At 44.1% G+C, this 20979-nt stretch overlaps 1 protein-coding gene across 6 annotated transcripts in view; it reads left to right on the plus strand.

Moving 5' to 3' along the window:
• Ddr2 (discoidin domain receptor tyrosine kinase 2) overlaps window positions 1–20979 on the plus strand; it is a 126507-nt gene that overhangs the window by 80739 nt on the left and 24789 nt on the right. For 5 of the 6 annotated variants that reach the window (XM_027417072.2, XM_027417076.1, XM_027417071.1 and 2 more), the window contains exons 4-8: window positions 14112–14214; window positions 15655–15886; window positions 16161–16308; window positions 16693–16798; window positions 17562–17745. In XM_027417072.2, the coding sequence (XP_027272873.1) occupies window positions 14112–14214; window positions 15655–15886; window positions 16161–16308; window positions 16693–16798; window positions 17562–17745 (773 nt within the window). The remainder of the gene's footprint in view (window positions 1–14111; window positions 14215–15654; window positions 15887–16160; window positions 16309–16692; window positions 16799–17561; window positions 17746–20979) is intronic. The other variant, XM_027417077.1, reaches the window with a different exon arrangement.

The following is a 20979-nucleotide window of genomic DNA, read 5'->3' on the forward strand; positions in this document are numbered from 1 at the left end:
TGAAGCCAAAGATGACATAAGACTAAAAGGAGGACACAGAACTCAGACCTGGGAACTCTATAGTGTCTTTATTGTGCTAAATGAGGAAGTTCTGAGGTAGAAGCCCTTCAGGGCCAGTTCACCCTGGCAAAGAAACTGAAGCATTGGGGATGCTCTGGGCCCCTTCAGTACAAAGTTGTCACCTTACTCCAGAGAAATGCCAAGAGTTTAACTAAGGGTCTCTCTCTCTCTCCTCTCTCTTTCTTACTCTCTCTCCCCGATGATTAGAATAAAGCCCTGGGAGGGAGGGATATAAAAAGCAAGGAGATGTCCCTGGATGAATTTCTCTCAAATGAGCAATGCTAGATGGGCTCTTTCTTTCTTGCATGTTTGTTTGTCGAGTCTAGTACTGGGTGGCCTCTTGTATCCTTCCTTCCAGTAAAAGAATCTTCCTCTGGGGACAGCAGAAACTCAACTGCTGCTTGAGCTCTCTTGATTACACCAAGCAGGGGAGAAAAGAGACTGTAAACTGCAGAGCTCAACAAAAGCACCAACTGATATTCAAAGACCATGCTGTATACTCCCAGTGCCATAGGAAGTTGTGTTAACAATGTAATTTTCAGAGTGAGATAATGAGTACTCGGTGTTATTACTCCAGTTTTACGGGGAGGGATGGGGGCCCACAAACGTTAGGTAATAACTGAAGGTTATAGACTAAGCAGAGTAGCCTGGATGGGACCCGCATCTAGTGCTAGCAAGATGACAGACCTTGACCTCCAAGCTCTACGGCTTCCTGCAGACAGTGAGACCACAGAGTATCAGTGTAGAAGAGCCTGTGAGCCATGGACCAACTGTGTGTGCATGGATACTAGGGCCTGGAAATCCACTGAAATTGAATGTCAAGCTTGATTTGTGGAGGTAAAGGTGCATTTTGTAAAAATAAATAAATAAATAAATAAATAAATAAATAAATAATTCTCTGTTACTGGATATTTAAAGGACTCCATGAACAGTTCCCAGAAAGCTCAAGGAAGACTTGTTTAATCTAGTCTTTTGCAAATGAGGAAGCCAAGAGTTGTGGCTGCACCATTTCTGTGGCTGTGATAAAATGCCCTGAACAAAAAGAATACAGGAGAGAAAGTTTGGTATATGGTTGTAGGTTACAGTCCATCATTGCTGGAAAACAAAGGCAAGAACTCAAGCAGCTAGTCCCTTAACACCCTTAGTCAAGAGAGAAATAAATGCAGTTTTCTGCTTGCTTTTGCTCAGCTAGCTTCCTTCATTATTATATAGTTCAGAACCCACTGCCTAGGGAATGGTGCCACCCACATTGGGCTGGGTCAATTAACATATGAGACAATCCATTGCAGACATGCCTGGAGGCCAACCTTATCTAGGTAATTCCTCACTGAGGCTGTCTTCCCAGGTGATTCCAGATTATGACAAGTTGACATTTAAAATTAATTGGTCCACAGGTCCACAGAAACAAAATGATGGGAAGAAACACTTTAGAAAAGGAATTGCCACTTCTCACTTTGGATCTAGGCCAGCAGTTCTCAACAAGTGGCTTGTGACCCCTTTTGGGGTCAAATGACCCTTTCACAGGGGTTGCCCAAGTCCTGTCTGCACATCAGATATTTATATTATGATTTATAACAGTAGCAAAATTACAGTCATGAAGTAGGAACAAAACTAATTTTATGGTTGGGTGTCACTACAACATGAGGAGCTGTGTCAAGGGACTGCAGCATTATAAAGGTTGAGGACCACTGATCTAGGCTGTGACCTGACTGTATGAGTTGGCTTGGCAGGTTTTCAACTTTGGTTTGAACATCCTCAGTCTTCCTGTCCATCATTGGTCACTATGTAAGGGCTTTTATGAACAAGATAATGCACATAAGGGACCTGGCCGAACACCCAGCCCATGGGATGTGCTTAAGAGATGCCAGGTCTTCTTTTCCTTAATTCTACTTAGTATTTGATGATGATGACAGACTTCATTGATAATTGTATTATTCTACACTGTGTTCTATATTTGAAACTATGCAGGATATACTCTTTTGTTGTAGGGTCTTTTGCTGTACACCTTAGAATTAACGTGCTCCAAGTGCATTTGTTGTGAAAACAGCTTTCTAATCCAAAGTATCTGGTGGATTCTTATCTATACTCTGAAGTTTTGCTTGTGTTTTGTTATTTTATAATCTTGTGTCTCAGGTCTCAAGTTTCAAGAGGCAGACAGTTGTTGGAGAGCAAGAAAGGATAGAACTTTTCTTCCTGAGGTTAGTGGAATCAGAGCCCTTGGAAATTTATGCTAAGGCTCAGGGCCGGGATCATGACTGTGTGATTGCAGAGTACAACACACAGTTCCTTTCTTGGGCCTCTGGGATTTTGCCACCACCTGTGAACTCAGGTTTGCTGAGGACTCCTGTGTTGAGAAGCCAAGAGACTATAAGAAGACCCTCAATCCTGGCAGGAACACACAAGGTGTCAGTGTCCCTGGTTATTGTAGAGGCCTAGCATTGAAGTATCTAGGGTCAAGTATCACCAAGTATCACGACTACTCTACAGCATTCTTGCTTAGCAATGCCTTTTCTAAGACCTGACAATAGCTCCTTGAAGCTGATACCATTAAGATATACAATAGGTATGTGTGTGTTTGTTTGTGTGTTACCTTGAGATTAAATTTAAAGCCTTGCCATGCTAGCAAATGCTCAACCACTGACTTAAATCTTCAGTCTTTTTTACTTTAATAAATTAATATTTTGATGAAGAGCCTTATTAAATTGCTTGACTGGCTCCAACCTCATTGCATAGCCCAGGTTAGCTTTGAACTTGGGATCTACCTGCCTCAACTGGGATTATATGTACATACCACCATGCTCAACTAACTTATTTGTATATTTATAATCATGTTCACATGTTGCCCAAGGAAGGAAAATCTTCCAGTGTCTTATTGGTTGAAATGTTAAGGTATTTCTTGAGCTAAAGCTAAAGAAATTTGCCAGGCCAGGTGACAAGAGGAAAGCAATAAATTTGAATATAAAAATAGGCATGAAGGCACACATGAAAAACAAAGAGGAATGCTTGTCAATGAGAAGCCACAAGGGCAAAGGTGTGCCAGGGTGGCACAATAAGCAGCAACACATAATTTTGAAATCATTGGTGTATGCCAAATATGTCATGACCACAGCTCTTGTCTTCATCCAGATCTACCCATGCTGCAGCACTCCGCAGGAGACAGGTTTCAACGTCTCTGAGACCAAGACATTGCAAAGTTTAGATTAGTAAGAACCTTCCTCAAGCCTTCTTTTTCCAGATTGTTCTTCTGCTTGGAGGTCTTCCTAACCATCGAGATCATACTTTGGGTAGTGTGGCAACTGTTTGTGGTCAGCGGTGTGTAGTGACAGAGTGATGAAAAGACAATGACCATGGAGATCAAGGGTCAAGATTCTACTTCTTGCTCCGTCATCAATGTTATGACCTTAAATACTAAGGAAAATCTTTGTACCTCAGCTGGCGATAACAGTCACCAGCTATTTGTTGGTATAATGAAATACCCAGGACAGGGCAATGTTATGAAGAAAACATGTTTGCTTACTCACAGTTTGGGAGGTTCGAGGGCATGGTGGGTGACAATGGCAGAAGGAGCGTGTGCAAGAAGATAGCTGTATGGGGACAGTTTCAGGCTTTGATAGCAACCTACAATGGGGTCCTGTGAGAATTGCCCTGCCTTCTGAGGGTGGGGTCTTCTACTACCTAAACACTTCCTAGAATCCTCACCTCTTAAAGGCTCCATTCGCTTCCGGATTTCCACACTGGGGACCCAGCTCCCTTCACATTACATGGACCTCTGGGGAGCAAACAGAAACCCAAACAGTACCATATATGCATTTCATAAGCCCCCCCCCCCCCGCACTCCCTTCGTCTGGGAGACATGGGAAATAATAGATAATGTCATAAGTGAAGATAAAAGGGCTTTGGAAAGTCACATGCAATACTGAATTCCCATTTGTGACTTTGGGAAGAGAAGGGAACTGAAAAACAATCCAAACACACTAAGTTTGTACCTAATAGATAACAGGGTAGGAAAAGGAGTTCCAAATGACCATTACTTTTCCTGTAGTCTTCAAGAAAGACTTGAGTTGTTAGTGGGGAATGAGGCTTCTGCCAGCCCTTGGGCTGTGGTCATCCTGACCCCAAAGGGCCAGAGCATATGTAGTGTATTTGTCTGGGGTAGGGTGATTGTTGACTTAGCTCTTGCCTTTAGCTAGTCTCTGAAGAGCATGGCTGTAGCAAAACAAGCCATTCAGTGTTTTTGGTGGTTTGGACACATACACAGTTAAAGTAAAACAAAAGTTATAGTAGTTAAATCTTGGAGGTTTGTGTGTGTGTGTGTGTTTTAAGGGCTTATGTGGGTGGTGATAAATTGTTAAATGCTATGCAACTTTTTCTTCCGATTGGGACATGTTTCTGTTTTTCTGTGGTGATAATCTCCCACACACTCGTGACCATCAGGGGTGCCTGTTACCGTGCTTGGCTTATGAAGGCAGTCAGTAAATACTTGAGTAATGAGGACAGGGAGGGGAGAAATGAAAGTCAAGGGACTGTGAGGCCTCTCTGTGTTTTGCTGTAGGTAGAAAGTGTAAATTGTGTCATATGAAGCTTGATTTCCAAAAGATGTTGGGGAAGCTGAGGTGGAGACCCTGGTAATGTGATTCCTTCAACAGTGGGATGCTGTAAGAGCAAGTAAATCAGATGGGCGAGGCAGAGCTGAGGTTCCTTCAGCTGTAGCAACCAATGCCCAGTCTCCCTCAGGTCTGAATGGCATCATACCCTTCCCACTTGCAGAGGTAGAGCAAACTTGACCCTACAGGAACATGAGGGCTCTGTTTATTCTTAAATGCCCAAGTTCCCCCTCCTATGATCTATAGGAAGAATATTTGGAAGGTTATAAATAAAGGAGGCTGTGGTTGCATTTGGTGTACATCTCTAACTCTTGACATTGGTAAGGATGAATTCAGACTCCCTCTATCAAAAGTCACAACCACAGTCTGCCCTCTGTGTCATTAACCCTGTCTGTGGAGATGGGGAAAATGTAATTTAGAAAAGCTATGGTTTTTTTTTTTAATGTGTTCTCTTTTAGTAGGTTTGATCAGCATCTAAGATTGGTAACAGATTCTCATGTTAGGAACTTTCTCAATAGTGATGGATAGACACCCCCACTAAGTTAATGATGATAGCATTCTGTCTTTAGCTACTGGTATGTTTCTTTTCTATGTCTTCCTGGGTTTTTTGTTTATTTGTTTTGAGACAGGGTCAAACTACATAGCCAGAGCTATCTTGGAATTTTCTGTGTAATCCAGGCTGGCCTCAAATAAAAACCATCCAGTCTTAGCCTCCCAAGTGTTCAGACTGCAGGGGTAAGCCTGTCTGTCTGTATGTCTTTCACTCCCTCTCCCTTTTACTTCCTCTTGTCTTCATTTCTTTCTTTTTTGATTTTGTTTTGATACAGGGTATCACATAGCCTGGGTTGGGTTAGAACTTTCAATGTAGCTGAGACTGGCCTTGAATTCTGGCTCTTCCTTCTCCTACTTCCACCATGTGCTGGGATTACAGGTGTACACCGCCATGCCTGGCTCTGATGTGTTTCTTGATTAAATAAAGCAAGTGTCCAATTTCAGTCCTGAGAAAGCAGCTTTTCTGTAGGTAGTAATGCTTGTACCCTGAAAACACCCTTCATTAGACATCCATTAGACCGTAAGTTATAGTACCCAAAAGATTGAACTGGAATTCTTCCCTTGGCATGCCAAGAGTAAAGGATTTACACATATTTGGGCACATGTCTGCACCTTATTCATTATGAGTAGCTACTGAAAACCTAGTAGTAGTAGGTAGAACTGGCATGGCCTGTTTCTTCTTCAGGGCTGGCTAGCTCTTGGAGCATGCTGTTGGATCTTTGGCTTCTGTAAGAGGCTGTGAACCCAAATCCAGATTGGCCATTGGTGGAGCAATTGGATCTGCCTGTATTTGGCAGTGTAACACATCTCTCTGCATAGTTGGTAGGCTGAATTCTTGGTCATGGAGAGTGTCTCCGGAACCCCTGTGAGTTCTCTCGCTGGCAAGACTTGAATTCTTTGGCTTGAACATTCCTGCTCTACTAGGCCCAGCACCAGGCAAAAGGCAGAGTGGAAGTGCTGTGTGCATAGTTCTCTCCAGATTCTCATCACCACTACTATTTTTTTTCTCATAGTAACCCTCTGTGGGTGCTATGGTGAACATTAGCATCTTGTCTCTGGCTCAGTCAGCTGGAGGCTAAAAAGGACTACAAGGAGTCTTTCTCCTCTCTGAGACTGCTCCTTTCTCTAAGGTCTTAGTTGTTCTACTCTCTCTGCCTCATCAATAAGGCACTTTTGAATAGAACATTTATGAACTTTATCTAGATTTTTCAGGTACTCTTGGGGAAAACATTGATTATCACAAGCTACAAGAAGTTAACCTTTCTTCTGTCATCACTATGATTCCTTTTAAATGGTCATGTTTCACTTAAGAAGTATTTTATATTATTACTATTTTGCTATCATCACCATCATTATCATCACCATCGTGTGTTTGTGTGTGTATGTCTTGCGGGTCATAGCACGCATATAGAGGTCAGAGAACTCTGTGAAGTTGATTTTCTCCTTTTACTTTCAGGTGGGTTGTGGGGATTGAACTCAGATAACCAAGCTTGCATAGCAAATGCCTTTACCCCTGAGTCATCTCACTAAGTGGTTTTACTCTTTTGAGTTGACTTCTAAGCATCTCAGAATCAAAGTGTAAAAACGTTCCCCCCAGTGAAGAGTGTAAAACAGTGTGGCTGAGGCTGCGCTCAGTGTTAGAATGTTTTCCTGCATGCATACAAGGTCTGGCCTTGATACCTAACATACAAAAGAAAGTGTAACTTTGGATATTAACTTTACCTTAACTTTATTCTTATTCTCTTTCCCCACCTCTTATTTACTTTTGCCCTGTGAAACTCTGGAGGCCAATTGAAATCTTTTATTAGAAAGTGTCATAATAAAAATAATCAGAGAATCAAGAATATATAAATATTACTACACATCATTGCTCCAAGTTTGAAAGGATGCTAATTGGCTGGTTTCTTATATGTTCCCCAAACCAAGTACCATTATTATGATTAAGCAGAGAATACAAGTCCTCCATTTCCCTTCAGAAAAGAACAGGCCTTCCAGGGATGTCAATAGAACACAGCATAAAAATGTTACAATGAAAATAGGCACAAACCCTCATATCAAGGCTGGATGAGGCAGCCCTGTAGGAGGAAAAGGATCCCCAAAGCAGGCAAAAGAATCAGAGACACCCCCTCTCCCCACTATTAGGAGTCTCACAAGAACACCAAGTCACGCAACCATAACATCTATGCAGAGGACCTAGCTCAGACCCAAAGAGGGTCTGTGATTGTCACTTCAGTCTGTGTGAGCCCCTATGAGCCCTGCTTAGTTGACTTTGTGGGCCATGTTCTAGTAGTGTCCTTGAGCCATGTGGCTCCTCTAGTCTTTCTTGCCCTCTTCTGCAGGATTCCTTGAGTTCTGCTAAATGAAATGTAGAATTACTATATGCTGAGCCTCGTGCTGTGTCCTGTGAACTTCCAACCTCCGTGGTGTTTCCCCCCAGTTATATCTTCTGCGTTTAGCTCCTTGTTGGGGCAAAAACACTCTTCTTTCCCATCCACTGGCCCATGTTTGTAACCAGGAAGGGCGTGTCATCCAATTTGTACCTCTTTCCCTGAAGCCCATACATTCAGCTTTTCTTTCCTGAAGTCTTTAACACTTGTTTCTGGAAACTGTTTTTGACTTCTCAGAGCAGTCACCTAAGGGGGTGTCAACTGGGAGAAAAGTGGGACCCATGTGCCAAAAGAACAACCCCACAGCCTGAAGAAGGCAACCCTAACAGTGCTGCCGGGACCCTGACAGGGTCTCGGTGTGAATAAGCTATGTGAAGTCTGTGGGAAGCAGGGTTTAGGTGACATTTTTTATTAGGCTTATCCTTTCTAGAACTGGAAGAAGGAGATCGAGGGGGTCTGAGGAGGCCCAGAGCTGAGAACACTGGATTTCAGTCACCTTTGGACTGCTCATCTGCCAGTCTCTGATCAACTCCGTTCACCAGTGTGGGACTCACGGGTTCTGGTATCAGATACAGTGTCCCCGGGTTCAGAAGGCTTAGACTCCTCAGGATAGGACAGCTGTTGGAATAATCTCTGTTATTTGCCAATTACTATAGCCTGGGCATTTAGTGTGTGTTTTTGCTTGATGTTGTTCTTGTTGCTTGTAGTTGTATTTTTGTGTGTGTTATTGCCCTTTCTTTCTCCAGGACAATACTTGATATTTGTTCTTGTTGTGTATAGTTTTGTACTTAGAACCCTCTTATTTAGACTAAAGGGGGAAGTGTTTCGGGAATTCATTCCGCCAATAGCTTTGGGGTACTGACCATAGGGCATGGCCTGGGGTGCTATATGAGGGACTCATAAGCCTGACGGGGAAAATGCTCTTGCTCTCTCTTGTTCTGGTTCTGTTGGCGTGGTTAGAGACCCAAGGGGGAAGTGAGTTGTTGAGAGATTAGCAATGGCTACAGCATTATCCTGTATCTGTGAGTTTGTCCTTTTAATTGCACCTCTTAATAAATTGTTTTTTTATACCTTTGTGAGTTCACACATCACTATTCACCTTTCTGAGACTCATAGGTTCTGATACCAAATATAGAGTTCTAGGGTTCAGTAAGTTAAGATTTCTTTCTGAATCTAAAGTTTCTCAGTTATTGGCATTTCTTTAGACTACAGACTGGTTTACTCCAACCCCAACCCTGATAATCTCTCTCTGTCAAGCATGCGCCTGGAGAGAGCCAGGGGTCATACCTCTGTATTCAGACCTTTCTGTGCTATATGTTTTCCTGGAAGCTGCATACAGGATACTCATTGACCGGGAGCCCATGGGCCGGAGCTGGCTGTGGGGTGGTAAACATCTTGGAACAAGCAATGCTTTCAGGCTTACAGCCTTGGCAGGCAAGTATGAAAAGTAATTCTTGGGAAGCTGGGGCTTGGTGGCAGCTGCTTCTCCTCAGCCTGCCTGCCAACCTTTACTGGAGCTTGGGATGGACAGAGTTCTCAGCTGGGCCTACTGCGGCTCACTCTGGTAGTTTTCCACTCTGGGAAACTGGAAGCGTCCATTGGCGTCTCCGTCAGGAGATTGGTGGGTAGCGGAAGTACCCGGAAACCACCAAGACAACTCAGCAAGCCAAGTCTTTGCTGCAGGGACTCCTGCTTCCCGAGACAGGCTGCCCTCGTTACATGTTTCTTTACATCTCAAGATATGGAATGAACAGGAGAGTGGGATCTGGTAAAAGAGGCTTGCGAGAAAGAAAGGGGTCTGCTGTCCAGGACTGAATCCAATGCTACAGTCTGAGTCTTCCCTAGTAGCTGGGATCCCTTCCACTAGTTACCCAAAATAGGCAAGTTCAATAGGAAAACCACACTGGGGCTGCGGGGAAGTGCCACGTTGGGTTCCCTGGGCCAAGGCCTCTTCTGGTTCCAAAGACCCAGTGGGAAGAGAAGGGCCATCCAAGATCAGCTTGTCCTTTTCCTCTGCCCTTCCTGTGGGGCCCCTGGTAACACTGAGTCACAGAGAAACCCTGCTTACATGTTACATTGCTACTTTACAAGCTTTGTCTCTGAATTCCATTTTTAAACCTTATGTTTTTTGGTTCTGATTTTTAGATCCCTAGCCTAACTCCCATTGTCTGGGGATGGCTGAAACCTTAGTCACTCCTTATCAGTGGTTTTGATTTCCTTGGTTTCAGTTGTGTGTAGTCAATCATAGTCTGAAAATACTAGCTGGACCAAGTCTGAACCAATTCACAGATTTAAATGCAGTGATTGGGACTCACATGATGAAACCCTGGCTCCTCTCCTTCCCTCACTCTTGTTCCCCTCACTCCACCTGCTAATGTAAGCCCCATGTCATCTTGGGAAGAGTGAATGCCTTTCAGTAAGATGGGAGAGAGGATAGAGGAGGGCTCAGTGGTTAAGAGACCTTGCTGTGCAGCTGAAGATCTGTGTTCAGATCCTGGCACCAATATAGCAAGCACTGCATCCCACAGCTGTCTGTAATTCTAGCTCAGAAGGATTAAACACCGATTTCAGACCTCAGTGCGTACAAGTACATGTACCTGCATACACATGTGTGCATACATGTTCACATAAACAAAATAAACATTTTAAAAAAGGGATGAGAGAGCATCATCATTCATATAACTGTTACCATGAAATATCATAGTTGTCCTATTTTATCGTTAATTATTGTGTATCTTTTACTATGCCTAATTTCTAAGTTAAGATTTATTACAGGTATGCATATATATATATGCATACGGCTTGGTACTTTTGGCTCTTTGGGTCATCCATTAGAAAATATCCTGTCCTAATAAATGGGAATCTGCTGTGACACTTGGGGCCCAGCACTTACTCTGGCATTGATCTGAGGGTTCACATCATGGCATAGAACAAGATTTCTGACATCCCTCAGGTCTGTAATCACTGGAGCCTCACCAGACCAAACTTGAGAAAATCTTCCTCAATGGATCTTGGCAACTGGTTATTCAGTAGCACTGACTAAGACCTGTGCTGTGGCTTTTCTTCTCCTACTCATAATCCTGCCCTCTGGTGAACTTTGACCCTGCCTGCTGAGAGGCAGCTGGGTAAGCTACTGCTTCACAAAAACTTGTTGAACCCCCACAGATGGTGACTCACTGGGAGGTTCTGAGCTAGAAATGTATCCTCTACTGCACTCTAAGATCTCATGTGCAGTTCATTGTCTCTGTTCTTCTGTCTCTCTACCTTTTGGTACTTACCTGCTTGCCCAACATGTGTTGAACACCTAATCAGTGCTGTGTGTCGGCAGGTGTTGAAAGGGGCCAGGAATCCAACATGATTACTATGCTCAAAATTGCTTGCAGTCTCAACAAGAAGATCGAGGTACAAGTGTCATAGGAAATCCACGATGGAAGTTATTTCCTACAAGAATCTGTTGCTTTTATGCCGATACCATATTTTAGTATTTTTGATAGGTTTGTTAGACTCTTTGAAACAGTAATAGCAACTGTCAAGTAGGCAAAGCAACTTGTATCAATCTGATTTCTAATTGTCCCCTGGACCAGAATGGAGGACTATGAGAGAAATCATTTTCGGTGTCTTATTCACTACTGACCAAATACATAAATAAAAGAACACTGGTTAATGGGCACAGTTGTCAACTCAGTACATGAATACATAGATTGCCATCAAGTACGTGATAATCAGACTTACAGGGAAGCCTTTTCTACTTGCTGTCAGTGTGCACATTATGAGTCAAGGTTTCTCTTGGCTGAATCCCCACGACTTTGTCTTTAAGCCTCTGGGAAGAACTCAGCAGTCCTCTGACACCTCACAGCAGAGAATCCTAAGTGGTCTTTCTCTGTCACTCCCTCCCCCACCCTGCCTGCCTGTCAGACATACTTCAATTTTCTTTTACTTTATTTTCTTCATCTGTTCAATAGGGAAAGATTCCTGCAAGGAATCAATTAGGATATGACATAAAAAGGATTCCCAGGAAATACAGTCCTACCCAGATGTGTTGTAGAGGCAGTAGCAGATTAAAATGTCTTGGTTATTGTCCCAAGGACCAGCAGGCCCCTTAGTGAGAAGTTATTTATGATAATTTTGTGACTCACCTTGTTGGCTCTTCTTTCCCAATGCCTGGTTTACCACACATGTCCCAGAGTGCAGAGGTTCTCATGGTGTGTACAGCCCAGCATCTGGAGATGTGTGATGGATGGGACTGAAAGCCTACTGACTGGGGATGATCTATTCTGTGGCCGCCAGCATGGCCCCAGAGCATTGTTCTCTGTCCAGAATGGATGGGATCTGGGAGCAGAGCTCTGAGCCCAAACACACAGCATACTAACTCTGGGTCTTTATTAACATACATTTCTCAGATTTGGCTTCAGTACACTAGAGTTAAGATCTAAGTTCTTCAAATGTAGGCAACACCATGCAACAGGCTGAGGACCAAATGGAACAGAAAGAGAGAAGGTGGAACTAGCTCTTGCTCAGTTCAACTTTTCTTGGGCAGGTGTCCTTTTTTGTTGTTGGTTGTTGAGAGTAGACTTAGCCTATTCAGGCTTTGGGCACAAGGGGCTTCCAGGCCTTCAGCCTCAGATGAAAGCTGCATCACTGGTCTCTTCTTCCAAAGCTTTAGTGTTCTGAGCAGCCCCTAATCCCCTGTTCTCTGCTGCATGCAGATGGCCAGAGGAACCATTCTGCCTCCAATTCTGTAAGCTAGTCTAACAAACTCCCTATGTATGTGGGTTTTATGTATAACACAAGGGTCCAGTTTCTTTCTTGGGCATGTAGATGTCCATATTTCCCAGCACATTGGTTGACAAGGCTATTCTTCCCCTCCCCATGCGTTTTTTGTTTGTTTGTTTGTTTTTGTTACCTATGTTGAAAACCAGTGTGAGGTTATTTATGGGCTCCCCATTCTGTCTCATTGGTCTACACACACACACACACACTAAAGTACTAACTGTTTTAATTATTTATTTGAGATATGTTTTGAAATCTAGACTCCTAACATCCCCTGGTCTGTTCTTTTGAAGGAAGGCACGGAAATCTACGGGACCTCTTGTAGTAGATCAGTACTTATCCCTAGCATAGGAATGGACTTTGGGAGCCCATTCCACTTAAAGGGATACTCCCTGAGCCTAGACACACAGGGGTGGGCCTAGGCCCTATCCCAAAGGATATGACAGACTCTGAAAGACCCCCTATGGAAGGCCTCACCTTCCCTGGGGAGCAGAAAGGACATGTGATATGTAGGGTGTTAGTTGGTGGGGTGGGGGGGGGTAGAGGGCGGCGCGACGGGAGGGAGAGGGAACTGGGATTGACTTGTAAAGCAATCTTGTTTCTAATTCAAATTAAAAAAACAAAGAAGGCTCTAATTTTTGGAAGGCCATTTGTGGCTTCATGTGAATCTTGTGATTCAAAAAAATATTTTTTGAAAGAAAAATACTGTTGAAAATCATTTATTTCTCTTCCTTCCTCATATTGACTCATTTTCCCTGCTTTATCTGCCTGGTCACTTTCTATTGCACAGAACACAGTGACTTCAAAGTATTCAAATTTCACTTGCTTTGTCTTTGTAACTCGGGGAGTTCCCACCACACTGCCTGTGTTCTCACTCCCCTGCTGTAACTGGATGCTGTCAGGGCACAGTAGCCGGCTCATGTGCGCCCCCCACTGCCTTTTCCCATCTCTCAGAAATGGGGGTCCTTTTGTCTAGTGCTCATTGTTTGAAAGCTGGGTTATTTCCCTCAGGGAATTTCCTCTGTTCTGTTTTGTACTCTCTTTGTTGAAAGTGGAGCCCACCCCTGAAACTCATGTTTTTAGCCAGGACCCAGCATGCTCAATACTAACATAGGGTGGTCTGGTTAATTTCTTTTCTTTTTGTTTTTGAGACAGGGTTTCTTTGTGTAACAGCCCGGGTTGTCCTAGAACTCACTCTGTAGACCAGGCTGGCCTCAAACTCACAGAGATCTGCCTGCCCCTGCCTCCTGAGTGCTGGGATTAAAGGTGTGCACCACCACCACCCTGCTTGGTTTATTTTATAATCTTATATAGTCAGCTCCTAGAAAACCAGAGCACTGTGGTTCTTAGGGGTATCTGAGGTCTACAAGGATGACACTACTTGAAGGAAATCAATTCAATATGCAAATCTGCTAAAAAGGAACTAAAGATGGGCTACTGGCTTCATTACTCAATACAATAAGAAATTTGTATATTAAGTTATATTATGTTAGTTGCCAAAGTCTGGGCCAAAATGTAAGTTTGGCTGTTGATTAAATCTTGAAGCTCTAAGAGATATTTGGAGTTAGGGTTAGAAAGAAATTCTGCAATATAGAGTGGCTGAACTGTGGTAGTAGAGACATGTAGGAAGACTTCAGTTCCTCTATTTCCTGTCCTGTTACTAGTTTCAACCTTCCTGGGGGCTCTGACATAAAAATGAAAGCACACTCTCTGTTTTCTCTTTGTTTCCTTCGTCCAGCCATATGTCGCTATCCTCTGGGCATGTCAGGAGGCCACATTCCAGATGAGGACATAACAGCTTCAAGTCAGTGGTCAGAATCCACGGCTGCCAGATATGGGAGGTGAGGATGGCTACATCAGGAGAGTCTGTGTACTGGGGAAGCAGACACGTAGCTGTGATTCAAGATGCTGGGGGTGGGGCGGGGGTGGAAAGGATGGTGTTGGTGAGAGCTCAAGGCGACTGGGAGAGAGACGTGAGGGGCTTGTGCTGCTTGGGATGTTTCAGAGGGAGGCCAGGCCTTGGCTGTAGCTGCTGGCCTGGAAACCTCTTCCCAACCACAGAGGCCGCAGAGCCACACCACCCACTGTGAATGGGGTCATTGATAGGCGGCGAATTTGCTTTGCCTGGCCTCACTGTGGGCCGCTGGAGGAGAAAGGCTGAAGGTACAGGGAGGTGTAGGTTGTGTAGGACGCTGGCAGTGAGCGAAGCCTGCTTCTCAAGAGGTACCTGGACGGTCACAGTGCAGAGCTTCTACAGTTAAGCCAGAAGCTGAGGTTTCCAGTAAGTTCTTTCCTCCCTCAAGGAAACCTCACACAGAAGGGCCATCTTCATCTATAAACAGAGCAAATTCTATGTGGTATATGTAGTTCCCAAGGTTCCCTAAATGAACAGACTCCCATCTCAGAAACTATTCTCTGACTGATGCCAACTCTTCCTGCCAGAACCTAATTATTTTGGTGTAAACTTAGTACCGATGCTGTTAAAATGGAATCACCCATAAGAAAATCAACTCCGGTAGGCTTCCTCATCATATTTAACTTAGTGTCTGAGTGACTAGAGTGACGACTGGTGGAGTTGGGGGGAGCAAGAAAAGAGTGAGTAACATCTGTGAAGAAAGAGAGCATCCCAAGGAAGAGGGGAAAACACAAAGAGGATCCCAGATAAACCTCATAGTGATTTTGCATGCTGTTCAGTGCTAGCCCAGCCTGGGGGGCAATAAATGAAACCAGGTATTGGCCACTCCCCTTGCCTGCTTTCCACCCTCAGGTCCACCTTCAGCACAGTTCCTGTGGCTTTTAGTGGGTGGCCACGCCCATCCTGCTGACTCGAATTCCACTGCATTGCAAAGCCCACACTGGAGACCCTACCATTCCTCCCTCCTCTCTCCCATAACTTGATACCCAAACCACTACTAGCTTTGTGAGGTTGAGGCTGAGAAATGGAAGGGGGGTGGTGAAAGAACTCCATAAGGGAACAGGGGTGGAATGAGTTTCATTTCCCAAGAGTTCTCTAAAAAAAACCCTAAAGATTACATATGCTTTGGAAGCCCCCAGCTCCCTTGTGGCGACATTCCCTGGGCTGTGTGGTGCTTTGGAGACAGGAAACTGACCACAAATGGGGATGGTGAGAACAAGCAGACATATGGGAAGGTCCACAAAGTCCCTCTGGACTAGACTGCGGTTCCCACTCTCTCCTCCAGCACAGAACAGTTGCTTCCGATGAGCTGGTGAGCGGTTCTTGTTTCACAGTTGTTCTCTTTCTCCTACCTTTCCTTCTCAAGGCTGGACTCTGAAGAAGGAGATGGAGCCTGGTGTCCCGAGATTCCAGTGCAACCCGATGACCTGAAAGAATTTCTGCAGATTGACTTACGTACCCTCCACTTTATCACTCTTGTGGGGACCCAGGGACGTCATGCGGGGGGTCATGGCATTGAATATGCACCCATGTACAAGATCAACTATAGTCGAGATGGCACTCGCTGGATCTCCTGGCGTAATCGGCATGGAAAGCAGGTAAGAAGAAAATGTCCATGTTCTGGGGGGACCTAGGACCAAATGTTGACTTATAATAGAACTATTCAAATGGACTATACTCAATTATATGAACCTTGTAAATATGACCCAAGGTGCAGGAGATGGCACAGAGGATCTATTAGCTTCACTGGGAGAGTTGAGGGCATGTCCTCTGCTCATGAATGAAAAACGAAGGCTCCATCAAATGCATGATGAGTGAAGAAAGGTGAGCATGGTTTTATACTATCTCTACTCTTTCTCTTCTCTCTCCTAGGTGCTAGATGGGAACAGTAACCCTTATGATGTCTTCCTGAAGGACCTGGAGCCACCCATTGTAGCCAGATTTGTTCGCCTTATCCCAGTCACTGACCACTCCATGAATGTGTGCATGAGGGTTGAGCTTTATGGTTGTGTCTGGCTAGGTAAGTCTCTACCACAGAGATCTTATGTACCACATGGAAACTTCCAAGGCCTGGGAACTGAAAACCAGCCATCAACTCAGAAAGGGATAAGTCGTTCATCCTTGGAATGAAATGATGCCCCTTTGGTTAAAAGAGAAAAATAAGCCACGCCTATCCACCCATGATTTGGTGCCCTATGCCTAGAATGACATTCAGAGTTACTCAGTTGACTGCCACTGAGGTGTGCTTCCAATAGGGCTCAACTGTGAGCCCAAATTGAGCTCAAGTGGACACAATGCATAAGATTGAACAACCCTGGAAGTGCAAGTAGCTTTTGGGGCAATTGGTCAAGCAGCAGGCACATCTCCTTATCAGAGACACTGACCACTGTGTTTCCTTTGGCAGATGGCTTGGTGTCTTACAATGCTCCAGCTGGGCAGCAGTTTGTACTCCCTGGAGGCTCCATCATTTATCTGAATGATTCTGTCTATGATGGAGCTGTTGGGTACAGGTAAAGTCTAGATTTAAATAGACTTAAATAATCACTAGATTTAAATAATCACTAGAATGGAAAAAATGGCCATGACCAAAAAACAAAAAACAAAAACAAAAACAAAAAACAAAAAACAAAAACAAAAACAAAAAACAAAAACAAAAAGAAAAAAACAACTGTGGTTGATAATAAATCAACCCACCAGAAGTATGAGGTGTATTTTAAAATCCCAGATTCTATCTGGTAAAATGAATAATGGCAATCCTGGAAACAAGAATAAGGAAGAAATAGTTATTCTGGTGTTATAGGCATCCAATCAAATTAATACCATCCAATGATCTATTCCCCTGAATCAGTGGAATCAGATTTCACATAAACAAATGTCATAAAAAGCCAATGTTTACTACATTAGCAGCAAAACTTTTAAGAGCTATCATACCAGCTGAATATGGTGTCTAGATATAATGATTCACTATTATCAAAGGCATTTAGACTAATTTATTAATAAGAGAGATAATAAACAGCATGGAGACCACAACACATAGCACTTGTTCCATCAGTGACTTGTCTGACGTATTACCAACCCTTTATGGACTACATGATTCAGAAAAAGAAGTCTCCAGTATAAAATGCATTTGATTGCTTTCTCCTAATCCCTCCATCTCTAATATTGTGTCTCTTGCAAAATCCAGTGGTGAAGCAGTGGGGTGAAAAGTTCTTCTGTGGATTCGTGACTAACTCTGGGCTCCTCTCTTCTCTCCTCCTCCCTTGGCCTGAGCAGCATGACTGAAGGACTAGGCCAGTTGACTGATGGGGTGTCTGGCCTGGATGATTTTACCCAGACCCATGAATACCACGTGTGGCCTGGCTATGACTACGTGGGTTGGCGGAATGAGAGTGCTACCAATGGCTACATTGAGATCATGTTTGAATTTGACCGAATCAGGAACTTTACTACTATGAAGGTCAGTGGAGTTAGGTGTGATAGATTTTCTTAAAGAAATCCAAAATTATAGTGGGTGTGTGGGGTGGGGGGAGGAAGGGGATATCTGATGAGTGCTGATCTGATGTCAACAGAACTAGATTTTAAAATATATTCCACTAGTACAAGTATATATGAATTCAGGGTCACATTATTTTTTTTAAATAATTCTTTGTTGATTCTTTTGGGATTTTCACAGCATGCATCCCAATCCTGCTCGCCTCCTAGTCCCTCCATGTCTGGCCCAAAAGAAAACCCCCCAAATTAAAAATGAAACAAAACCTCACCTCATTCCTCCATTCTTCCTGCCTCTCCAATACCTCTCCACCCGTCCCAGTGGTATTGGGAGCTATGGTGTGTCACACAGTATACCTTTTTGTCCAATCAGCCCCACCCACAAACATTCATTGCAATAAGTCACTGGTCTGGTTTGAGACCTCTAGCTCTCTGGCACACCATCATCACTGGACCCTTGCCGAAACTCTTTTTGAACATCTTGCTGTTGCCCCGAGTTATGGAGATCCTGCAGCTATTGTTCCACAGGACCAGACCCTTCACATGCTCCAGTAGGTCATAGATGGGGTAAATGTTAGGGTGGGCCAACCCAAGGCCCAGGATGTGGACCTGGGTGATAGCTGAGCTGGTCAGTCTGTGCCACTGGGACAGCCCTCCTCAGGTGAGGGGCAGAGCCAGCTTTCCCATACCCATGGTGAGGAGTAGGGCCATCTATCCTGAGGGTGTGCATGTCTGGGGGAGTGTTCTCCCTTGAGGCGTGGGTCCAGCTTTCCTGCTGCAGTGTCCAGTGAGATCCAGGGCCACTATCCCAGGGCCAGTGAAGGGCGGGGCCAGCTCAGCATGGCTCTTGGATTTCAACACACATGGTTCCTATAGTCCCCTCTGGTAACATGCCGTGGATATCAACCAGACTCTGGCCACAGAAGGACCTTGGACCCAGACATGGCTGTTAGCAGTAGCTTGGGCCTGAATGTCAACGTGGCTCTAGTAGCAGTGCAGACCACCCAGATCAGTATGGCCCCAGTTACAGCTTGGCCCTTGGACACCAACATGGTCTCAGGTGGCTGACCAGTTATTGGGAATCTGCCCAGCTCTCAGTGGTAACAGGAGCCATGGAAATCAACTCAGACCCTGGCCACGGTAGGGCCATGGACTGAGACATGGCCCTTGGCAGCAGCCTGGGCCCAGATACCACCATGGCCCCCAGTAGCAGTGCAGGCCACTCAGATTGGAATGGCTCTAGCAGCAGTATAACCCCAGGATACCAACATGGCCACGGATGGTAGCCCAGACCCAAAGCGTCCTTGTGGCCTTTGGAGGCAACATGGGTCATTCGTGTCAACACGGACCCCAGCTGTGGTAGGGCCACAGACCCGTACATAGCCCTTGGCAGCAGCCTAGCCCCAGACGTCACCCTAGCCCTAGGGAGCAAGGAGGCCACCCATGTCAGCCTGCTGCTCACCACCTTCACCTCTTGAGTTCTGGCTCTTTCCACAGAATATGAACCATTCTGCTTTTCTTTCTATGTCTTCACCATATATTTGCCCACCATAAAGGCACCCACCCACCCTGTGCATGGGTGCCAGTGGGCATATGGCTATCATCAGGAGCTCAGACTGTGAGGACCCAGTCTGGCCTGTGGGTGTCTTTTACCTGCCTGAACCGAGTGGCTGAGTCACATTATTTTTACGGTTAAGTCTGTGACAGGTTAGGTTGGAGTCATTATTGGTTTACTTCCTCTCACCCCTTCCCCCCTTCCTCCCTTCCTAACACCAGAGCAAAACATTGCCATCCAATTAGGTGTAACAGTTATTTCATCAGTGCGTGATTACGGAACAGTTAAGTGGAAATTGGTGACTATTGTTGAGTGGTTGGATGAAAGCCAAAGACTTAGCAAAGGCTGCCCTAGAGACTGCCTCGTAATGGACCGTAGCAAATCCGAATACACGAAGAGATCTGCAGAGGGAAACATGAGGCCTGGATTTTATTTCTCTGAAGTAAGACCCCACCAGGGAGCCAGATCTTGATGCTGCCATTCACAATGCCTTTTGTTGTAACATAAAGTGGTTCCTGCTTCCTAGTTTAAATTGTTTTCCTCCTTTGCCTTCATTCCACCCCAGGTTTGCTTTAGAGAGAAGGGCATGGAAAAGAACACAAATTCTGGCAAAAAGCAACCAGGTTGGATTAAATCTAAATTCTAAGGTTAGGGAAAAGTAGGACCCAGGGGTGTGGAGGAAAGCCCTTGTGTTCAATGTAAGATGAGGTTGTTTGTGCATAACTCTTACTCATCTATGAAAGTGTAAAAGGAAACCTCACTAAAAGCCCCAGGAAAGGGTGGGCAAATCAATTTGGCCTACCACATGAATATTTTCTTATGTGATCTTTTTCCATATTAATATTCATGTGCATAGTATTAATATTCAGCAAACTTGGTGACCCTTACTCAGTCTTTAGTCTGTATCTATTTCTTGAGTTAAGTGGAAACTACTTTAATTATATATTATGTAATTGAAATTTGTTTATCTGTACTTGCTATTGATTTTACAGCTATATTTGGAGCATAGTATGCCAGATTATGAGTAAAGAATATTCCCTATCTTGGGACACATCGGTCCCAAGGTCAGTAGGAAAGACAATATTAATTTGCAAAAGAATGTATGCAGGATCATATAGGACCCACAAGAAGGAAATATGCATCATGAGTCATCATTAAGCATTCCTCCTAATACAAATTTGTTGTTCCTTACATAAGCTAGGTTTAAAAACTACATGTCTTCTATATTACCTCCCAGATGTCAATGGATAAGATCTCTTAACTGGATTGACAGTTATTCATTAAGTGAACAAAACATTTAAGATGAGAATAGAAGTAACAAATATGCCCGCTCTGTTGGCTCTTTGTTGGAAGATCTTTGGCAATTGTAAAACATAAGTGTGTGCAATTACGTGTGACACGTTCTTCTCCAGAGATTTTGTAGATGGAAAGTAGGGAGGGGCAAAAGAAGGGACTATGCACAGCAACAAAAATATAGTGTAAGAGAAAAATTTTTGGATTTGTCTTTAATGTACCTGTGAAGATACACATAAACTCACAAGTTTATATGCCCCAGGGAGGATTTATAGTTTAATGAATAATTAAATGAATTTTAAACTATCCACGAAGTTATAATATTTCATCAGGAAACTTTGATCTTCCTGAATC

The sequence above is a fragment of the Cricetulus griseus genome, chromosome 5 (genome assembly GCF_003668045.3).
Source record: "Cricetulus griseus strain 17A/GY chromosome 5, alternate assembly CriGri-PICRH-1.0, whole genome shotgun sequence".
Classification (NCBI taxonomy): Eukaryota; Metazoa; Chordata; class Mammalia; order Rodentia; family Cricetidae; genus Cricetulus; species Cricetulus griseus.